At 37.6% G+C, this 10,313-nt stretch overlaps 1 protein-coding gene across 1 annotated transcript; it reads left to right on the top strand.

Moving 5' to 3' along the window:
- Positions 1 to 6,773: 6,773 nt before the first annotated feature.
- Positions 6,774 to 9,291, top strand: SLITRK6 (SLIT and NTRK like family member 6). Its single transcript, XM_050915152.1, is given in 3 exon segments — positions 6,774 to 6,783; positions 6,786 to 7,844; positions 7,847 to 9,291. Coding segments are annotated over 3 exon segments (2,514 nt in total).
- Positions 9,292 to 10,313: the final 1,022 nt, after the last annotated feature.

The following is a 10,313-nucleotide window of genomic DNA, read 5'->3' as shown; positions in this document are numbered from 1 at the left end:
ACCGCTCCAGCATGGTCCCTTCCACGGGGTGCAGTCCTTCAGGAACAGACTGCTCCAGCGTGGATCCTCCATGGGGTCACAAGTCCTGCCAGCAAACCTGTTCCAGCATGGGCTCCTCTCTTTCCACAGGTCCTGCCAGGAGCCTGCTCCAACGCAGACTTCCCATGGGTCACAGTCTCCTTTGGGCATTCACCTGCTCCAGCGTGGGGTCCTGCACGGGCTGCAGGTGGATATCTGCTCCACCGTGGACCTCCATGGGCTGCAGGGGGACAGCCTGCCTCACCATGGTCTTCACCACAGGCTGCAGGGGAATCTCTGCTCCGGCGCCTGCAGCACCTCCTCCCCCTCCTTCTTCCCTGACCTTGGTGTCTGCAGAGTTGCTTCTCTCACATCTTCTCACTCTCTCCGGCTGCAACTGCTGTTGTGCAGTAACTTTTTCTCTTTCGTAAATGTGTTATCCCAGAGGTGCTTCCACCATTGCCGATGGGCTCGGCCTTGGCCAGTGGCAGGTCCATCTTGGAGCCAGCTGGCATTGGCTCCATTGGACATAGGGGAAGCTTCTAGCACTTTCTCACCCCTGTAGCCCCCCTGCTACCAAAACCTTGCCACAGAAACCCAATACATGTATACAGTTAAAGAAACCTGCACAACTTACTGTATGACACAGAATTTTATAAAACATGGTACACAATATTAGAACATCTTTTCTAAGGATTTTATACAAGGCCTGCATGCTTAATGGCATTAAAACTTCTATCTCTACATGTACATATTGATAAGAAAGAAAACTCACTAGCTGGGAGAGAATTCTGCACAATATATGTATAGTTAGAGGAGTATGGTCTCATTTCTTATCTATGGAGATGCTGTACTTTGTGAAGAGGTAAAGAGGAATGACATAAAAGCTTAAGGCCTTTTTGGAACTAAGTAAGCCTGACAGTTTTAGATTTTATTCATACAGCTTCACAAATTTTAAAATTGTCAGAGCAATTGATAAAGGTGAATGTTTAAAGTATAGGATACAAACTCCATGTCATTTCAACACTGTCCATGCAGATGGACTTGTAGAATCACATTCTTTATAATAACCTGCTTAATGATTCATAAAATTGTGGTAGAAAAACAATCATTGGCCATATTTTTGTAAACGTGGTAAATATACAGTCTGCGGAATGACAAACATTATCGATAATCATTCTTGATGTTTTTTAATTGTGTATGGTTAGGAAATGCTCTCCTATTTTTAGTAGTCGATTTCTGGAATATTTTTGTGATGAGGTTTTACTCTTGTGGATGTTAACTGAAAAGCAAAGAACAACGTTGTTTTCACTTCTGGTATGAGTATCTATATATACAGATATTCTCCTTCTCAAACAATCAACCACAAGTGAAGTGGGAGCACCTGTAAAATGTTCAGTAAAAATTAGAAAGAATCTGACTTACAATTCATAAATTCAAAATGAATAAAGAATGTAATGATTTATTTGGCTGGACACAGATAACTGAGAATCTTTGAGCCTTAACAGTAAAATGTCTGCAAGTCAAGATATAGTGGCGAGGTTCATTAAAAGTAGCAAAATGCAATCAAATAAATGATGTGTTGAAATGAATGGAAATCAAATTGTTGATGTTTCTTAGCAATATTTTATCTTTTTTTATTATTTTGCTAAATTACGTATTTTGTCTGTAGAAAATTAAATACTAAAGAACTCATCATAATAAACCAAGGCATATATATATGCCTATATATATAAATATATGTATATATGTGTATATATGTATGTAGGACAAGATCTTGATAGCCCTCATCACACGGAACAGTATGCCACAATACCCCTTCAAAAGCCAATGAGGCCACCTGGAGAGCTAATCAGCACAAAAGAAGTTACTGGAATCTGACTGGTATTGAGGCTGTAGTAAACAATCTGTAAAGTAATCCAAGACACAATAAGAACAAAGCAGAAATGTATGCTCTACCGGGTAAATATGCCGAAGCACGAGATCTATTGTTGCTCACCAAAAGGTTTTGTGGCTCTGTGGCAATGGGATGAACAAGGAAGTAGCATTTGCAGCATATAAAACCATCCTGTGCAGTGCAGGAGGGATGAGGAAAATCTTCCTTGCATGGAATAAATATTTTCCTGTAGCCCTACTGTATCTGCTAATTACTTGTTTATGAGCACAAATAAAATAATACCTTAAGCATGATACATGCCTTTAAGAATATACCCCCCCTCCAAACCAGACCGCTTTTTATCAAAGCAATGATTCGTGCAAATACAATACAATCTCACATGGATAGATACCAACACACTATGCTAACATCTGTAAAACAGACAATTACAATCAACCCAGTTTTCTTCCTACAAAATGAGATGGGCAGTTTTAAAAAGGAGTGATGGCAATCATTGTGCAAGCATAAACACCAACATTCCACAATTTATTTTTTTCAGAAATAAAGTATGTACAACTGTACATACTCATCCCTACCCCAGTCACATTGAGTGGACTAGATTGAGAGCTGTACTGTCTCATTTATATATTTGAATAATCCTGCACTTCATTGTGATAGACATATTTTCCAGAGGACAAGTTTCCCTTGTGGTGTGTTTTGTGGAGTGTATTTGGGCTGGAATGCTTTCAGTTTCTAAAGCAAGCATTTGCAGATATAAACTAAATGCAAGATCTGCCCAAGAGAACAAAGTGCAAGAGCAGCAGTGGATGTTTACTGTTTTGCAAAATCAGCCATTAACAAACCTTAAGCAATCTAGAAAATATCTAGCTGAATTTTACTTTCCGAGGTTCACTTAGATAAGGGAAAAAGGAGGTGAGAGAAATTGCAGGAGGAGGAGGAGCTGATCTGTCTCAAGGTGGAGCTGTATCTTGTATTAAATGACATTGGCAGATTAAAGCTCTCTGGTGGGGAAGGGCTTAAAGGCTGAGTCAAAAGCCAAGAAGTCTCTTTATTTACGCCTACCTCCCAGCCCCTGGCAATCTGACTAATAACGAACTGAGCTAACAAGAAAGACCAGAAAGAGCAGAGAGAACACAGAAGCAGCTTGGATCTAAAAATCTGACAAATCAAGTGATCAAGTCAAGCTCTGCTGAGCATCTTGTTTGTTTACTGCATCCAAATGCTTGCAAACAGTTAACTATATGCAGAAAAGTCAGCATAGCTGTGAAGTATGCTGTGAATTTTAATTGAGGAAAAAGCACAACTGCTTACAGGATGGTCTAATGTGCATGCTGCCTGGAAGATTTTTTCAATTGAACGCTTTGTACTTTGTCTTCTGAACAAGGATTTTAACTTTATGGAGCTGTAGTATTACCAGAGCTGCAGCAAAGTTAAACTCAGAAGAAAGTGTGCATTTTTCACAAGGAAAAATTACATCGCATTGAAACAGCTGCTCCAACTGTGCATTACCGAGCATTTCAGGGAGTGTTACTGCTGTACAGGTAAGAAAGATTCCAGTTAGTTAATTAGCTTAGCATATGAGAAATTAATTTCTCAGTACCAGTTGAGTTTATTTTTCTCCATGACTTTGTATAACTTCTATGTCAAATGATGGCAGTTTATACTGTATTTCAAACAGTCTGCCAGGTGCATTTATTCAAACTGCCAGCTGTGTAGAATGTGTGTATTAAGAAAACATTGATTTCAGATCCCTTGAGTGGGGAGGAATGGGTGTTTGTTTTTATTTCCTGAAGTGCAAGAATGGTCTTAAATGCATCATCTGACTGTGATGCCCTTCAGAATTTAATAAACAATCCGAAAGCTTTTAGAAATTACCAATTCTTAGCTTGAGGCTTTGAAATTCTGCAATATGCATTTTTTAAATAGCTGAATTAAAACAACCAACTGAACAAAACCCCAAGTAAAATGAAACAAGCTATTTCAATGTTTTAGAAACATGTTGATTATTACTTGTCAAGCATGTGATGCCTTTGCTATAAGGTGACTACTTCAGAAAGTATTCAACTTTGCCTCATAGGAAGGACTGTGACATTTTTTAGTCTTTTAGAATTCCTACTGCAAAAAGCTTAGGTACAGTATGCAGTTAGTAGTGACTTATATGAAAGCAGATAAAATGAACAAACTTAAGTTGCCATGTAGATTTTACTGAAAAACCTCACCACATGAAACAGAAAAAGGTCAGTTTTGTCAAGTCTTTTAAATTAAATTTTATTTTATTGTGAATTCTTTCAGTTAAATGTTGATCATCTGTCACTTGAAAGCAGCATTTATTTTGCAATAATAGCCCCACTGAGAGCTTCATTACATATTCCTGAGTGTTCAGACCGAAAAAAAATTGAAAGAAGGAAAAAAGAATACAACTCCTATTAACTTTTGTTGTGTGTATATGTGTGTGTGAGAGTTCTGGCAGTGCTGCCCACAGAAATATGACGATGATTAAAATGGGAATGTTTTCCAATTGGTTGCAAATGTTGTTACTTTCATCTCTGAGAGAAGGGCTTTCATTTTTATAATGTAATTTCTCAGTATGCACTAGAATGCAATATGCTTTTCAGATTTTTTTTTTTTTCCCCATTTAATTTTGCTCTGGGACTTTCTAAGTGCAGTTTGAATTTGATGCAGGTCGAAGCTGGAATTCCTACAGAGAAAAAGTGTACGGAAATAAAGTCTAATTAGTCATACAGTAGGTTTGAAGCTGGCTTCTCTGTCAAGAGCCTGCATTTTTTAACCTTGGGTCACTGGAAAGGATAGTGATGCATGTAAAGCAAGAATAAATCTCTAGCATAATATGATCCTAGAATTATTCTGCACACTTCAAACCAACATCTTGACATGTTGTGTCTTATCCAATACTTCTTGGGATAACAAACTTAAAGACATATATATTAAACATAGGCAGATGGAGTTCAAGGAGTGTTACATGAGACAACAAAATTATTTGTTCTACTGAAACAAAGATAAAAGATCATATTTTTTAGGGATACTTTTTCTCACACTGTGAATTGCATTTACTACTTCTAAAATCATACATCTACTCCCAGTTATCAGGAATTACTAATGGAGAAAAACATAATTCACTGTGCACACATTTGCTGCTGTTGCTTGTGTGTGTGTGTGTAATACTCATACCACAGCACTTAAGTGCCTGCATGTATAAATCTTTGCAATCCATTTTAAGGGAAGCCTTGAGAAATGGTGTTGCTAGTTACAAAGGCACATGATAATTAAAATATGTATTGATGAGATGCCAAATCATATGGCCACACTATAAGAATGTTCATGCATGTAATTGAAAAGATTCTTGTAAAAGGTTCTAATCTTTCAGAAATTAACTGGTTAATTGTGTAGTGACATTCTGTACACCATGTTTCAATAGATTACTTTGAAAGATCAAATGACCTTTATTAGGTGAATTACTTAAGAAACCTGCTTAGTTCAGTCCTAGAATAAATAGCGCACCCCAGAAAAGTTCTTGTGTTGTAAATCATCCGTTCCATTGTAAGTTGTTTTTTTTTTTTTCTTTTAGGAAATGTGGAATATTTAATTAAAGATTATAAACAGTGATTTCACTCCATCTCAAATATCAACAATTGCCATTGTTCTTGCTAATTATACAGCCTTGACAGAAAGAAACAGAGAATCTTCAAATGGAGTGTAGCATAAATTAATTCAAGCCAATTATACAAATGCTTGATTTCAACATGTAAATTTTGCTGGTGACTCCATAGTTGTACTGTAATGATACATTTATCTGGTATTGCAAAGTTCAAGATCAGCTTGACAGATGATAATTTAAGTTACATAACATACGGATGATACTGGTGATAATTTTTAACTCATAAAGCACAGTTAGTTCCACATACATTTCATATTTTTTGCGGTAATTAATGATTATAATAATTGGAAGGAGTCTAATAATTAATCTAAAAAAAAATGTTTTCCCCTTGCCTACCTGTTTCTTCTGACATGTACTGCATTGTCAGTTCTCTCTTTTATTTTAATTGTGTACACAAGTATTTTATGTGTATATTATATACAAACATATTACACTACTATGTACTGTGTTCCCGCTTTCACTAAATATCCACAAACTATAACATATGCACTAAAATTTAAGTAAAGAAAAAGAATTATTTTGTCTACTTCCTTTTCAGTTTTGGGGTACAAGGATTGTAGAGGAAATACCTTTTGATTTACATACATAATGTAGAACCAAAGGAGACATTCCCTGTATCCTGACTGAATGGGCTTTTGCTCACAACACATTGTGGAACCAAACCAAATCTTTTTTCTTCTCTTCAGCAGCTGACAACATTAAGTTGAGCTTAGCAAGGTACTCTTAAAATTTACAGTGCTATATGGTGACACAAAGCAACGATCCAAAATATTATATTAGCCTTGATATAAGTTGCTCAAGGCAATAACTTATTACTGCTGTCCACTGGCAAAACATTCTATATGGTATATAAATAAAAACAACACGATCCTGATTTTCTCCTACTTTGGTGTACCAGCGTGAAAGTACTGAAGCACTCCCCTTATGACTGTGTTTATTTATTCAGTACATTAAACTAAATATATTTTTCCCTGCTTAGAAAATCATTAAAATGTTTTGTATGATATAAAGTTGTTTGAAAGGTGAGGTAGCTCAACGACAAGTACTAGGAATGGTTATTGCTCCCCCCGCCCCAGGAAAAAAAAAAAAATCAACAAATCAACCCTGTGATATCATGACTCTATTACTTTTCCTTTTTCCTTTTTTTTCTTTTTTCTTTTTTTATAGAATCTGCTGGGCAAGATGAAGCTCTGGATTTTATTCTATGTTCAGTTGTGGTCGCATCTGATCCTTTCCAGTCACAGCCACCTTTTTCTTCAGTCAGAGAGTCTTGTCAGAGTTTGTGTTCCTGTGAAGAAAAGGACGATACTATGATTATAAACTGCGAAGAAAGAGGCATCAAGATGGTATCAGAAATAAATGTCCCACCATCACGGCCTTTCCATCTTAATCTGTTAAACAACGGCCTGACTACGTTACACGTGAATGATTTTGCTGGCCTTGTTAATGCTATCTCTCTACATCTTGGTTTTAATAATATTGCAGATATTGAGCCTGGGGCTTTCAATGGTCTCAGCCTTCTTAAGCAACTTCATATCAATCACAATTCTTTAGAAACACTTAAAGAAGATACGTTTAATGGATTGGAAAATTTGGAGTTTCTTCAAGCAGACAACAATTTCATCACAGTGATTGAAGCAAGTGCCTTTAGCAAGCTCAACAGGCTTAAAGTGCTTATTTTGAATGATAATGCCATTGAGTATCTTCCTCCAAACATATTTCGTTTTGTGCCATTGACCCATTTAGATCTTCGTGGAAACCAGTTACAGACATTGCCCTATGTTGGCTTTTTGGAACACATAGGTAGAATACTAGACCTTCAGTTGGAAGACAATAAATGGGCCTGTAACTGTGATTTGTTGCAGCTGAAGATATGGCTAGAAAACATGCCTCCTCAGTCAATAATAGGTGACGTTGTATGCAATAGTCCTCCAGTTATCAAAGGCAGCATCTTAAGCCGGTTGAAAAAAGAATCACTTTGTCCCACTCATCCTCTCAATGAACTTGAAGATCCTTCAGGGTCACTGCCCTTGGTTGTAACCACCTCTATCAGTGATAATCACCTGTCAACTAAGGTGATTCCTATCCTGAAAGCTCCTACTAAAGAACCAAGTTTAGTGCTTCATACTTCAAAACCTGCTACTCAGTTTCCAGGAATCTATTGTCCCGTCCCCTGTCACTGCACCAGCCATATGCTCTCAGGAGTTCTCATGCACTGCCAGGAGCGAAATATTGAAAGCTTGTCTGATTTAGGACCCCCCCTCCAAATCCTAAAAAGCTTATTCTAGCTGGAAACATTATTCAGACATTACTGAAATCAGATCTTTTGGACTATGCCAGCCTGGAAATGCTTCACCTGGGGAATAATCGCATTGAAATCCTTGAGGAAGGATCCTTTATGAATCTGACTAGACTGCAGAAATTATATCTCAATGGCAATCATCTTACAAAGCTGAGTCAGAATCTATTCCTTGGCCTTCAGCACCTTGAATACTTGTACCTTGAATATAATGCCATCAAAGAAGTTTTGCCAGGGACATTTAATGCAATGCCAAAACTTAAGGTCCTCTACTTAAATAACAACCTTCTGCAGACTTTGCCACCCCATGTCTTTTCAGGTGTTCCACTCGCCAGATTGAATCTGAAAACAAACCAATTTGCTCATTTGCCTGTGAGCAATGTCTTGGATGAACTGGATATGCTGGTACAAATTGAACTTGAAGACAACCCCTGGGACTGTACCTGTGATTCAGTTGGGTTGCAAAAATGGATACAAAAACTGAGTAAGAATACAATGATGGGTAATATTTTTTGTAAATCTCCAGGACACCTAGCAAAAAAAGAACTGAAATCCCTGAACAGTGAAGTCTTGTGTCCAGGTTTAATAAACAGTCCTGCCCTACCAACTCATGGCAGTTTTGTAGTTGTGACAACTTCTTCTACTACTACCAACACTGCAGACACCATCCTGCGGTCCCTTACAGATGCTGTCCCACTTTCTGTTCTAATATTAGGACTTCTAATTGTGTTTATAACTGTTGTATTTTGTGCAGCAGGAATAGTTGTTCTTGTTCTGCATCGGCGACGAAGATGCAAAAAGAAACAAGCAGATGAACAAATGAGGGATAGCAGCCCAGTTCACCTTCAGTACAGCATGTATGGGCATAAGACAACACACCACACAACGGAGCGCCCAGCTGCAACTCTCTATGAGCAACGTATGGTTACTCCCGTGGTTCAGGTCTACCGCAGCCCATCCTTCAGCCCCAAGCATACTGAGCAACAGGAGGAGGGAAGTGAGAAGGAAGCTGATTCCAAACATCTCCGACGAAGTCTCCTGGAAAGAGAGAACAGTTCACCTCTTACAGGTTCAAATGTCAAATATAAGGCTACAGATCAATCTGCTGAATTTCTCTCTTTTCAGGATGCCAGCTGCTTGTATAGAAACATTCTTGAAAAAGAGAGAGAACTGCAGCAACTAGGGATCACGGAGTACCTAAGAAAAAATATTGTCCAGCTCCAGCCTGACATGGAAGTTCATTATCCTGGAACACATGAGGAGCTGAAACTAATGGAGACACTCATGTACTCCAGGCCAAGAAAGGTTTTTCTAGAACAGACTAAAAATGAATATTTTGAACTCAAAGCTAATTTACATGCCGAGCCTGACTACCTGGAAGTCCTGGAGCAGCAAACATGAAGTGATAATACGTTGGGCTGGGGCCGAATTTCTGTAATTCCATTTTAAGTTGGAACCATTGTAAATAAAAGTGCCTTATAATAACATGTCAACAGTCAGAACTTAAGCACAGCAGTAATCCTAGCAAAAAAACCCTCAGGGATCACTGTGGGAAGCCATGGGATTGTGTGCAGGCAATATGTCTCACCCCAAGTTAAACATGGACTTTGTGTGATTGAACTGTGGGAGGAAGATTGCTTATTGCAATATTCCTCAACATTTTAAAAAGGTGTGTATGGCACTCTCCTTTCTGTACCCAACCTATGGAAAAATATTTGTTACCTTTAATCTTTCTTTTTTCCCTCAGTTTAATTAGATTCCTTTTAAAAAAAAAACAAAACACCTGTGTTTTTTAGTTATAAGGTTAGAGTGTATTGGTTAGGTTAGTACATGCACTGCATACATGACCATTGTCTACAAATACACCTAACATACCCTTAAAATAAATATGAAAGGAGTTGAAATATTGGCATACTAAATGTCAGTTAAAAAAAAAAAAAACACAAAAAGAAAAGATTTTTTGTGTATGCACCCAGAGCCTGCAAATATTTAAGCATTTTACATGGAATTTCATCATGTGCATTCTGTATCAGTAAGTGGAAGGAAAAATATGTAACTATGTTTACCCAACATCTTCAACGAAGATAAAAGCAAGCCTTTTGCTACTTTCCCTATCTGATAGCTTTACGTAAGTTTGGACAATCTTTTCTTGAGCTGCTGCTATAAAACATTGTGCATCACTGGTGTTTCAACTCATACTCCTGGGCAATTTGAAAAGCTACTGAGAATCAGCTGTAAATATGTTACTGTGTTTAATAAGTTTGATTTTTTTATATATATAAAAAATAACTTCTGTGCTGGCTTTAAATATTCTTGGAGGAAATGAGTTTGCTGTGGCTAAAAACTTCCAAGTGCAAATACAGGTCCTTTCCCACCCTACCCAAAAGCAACTCCCAGACAGAATAACTGCAACAGTACACACA

Source organism: Gymnogyps californianus, chromosome 1 (genome assembly GCF_018139145.2).
Source record: "Gymnogyps californianus isolate 813 chromosome 1, ASM1813914v2, whole genome shotgun sequence".
Taxonomy (NCBI): Eukaryota; Metazoa; Chordata; class Aves; order Accipitriformes; family Cathartidae; genus Gymnogyps; species Gymnogyps californianus.
The sequence above is the reverse complement of the archived record's forward strand: the minus strand, read 5'-3'. Positions and strand labels throughout refer to the sequence as shown.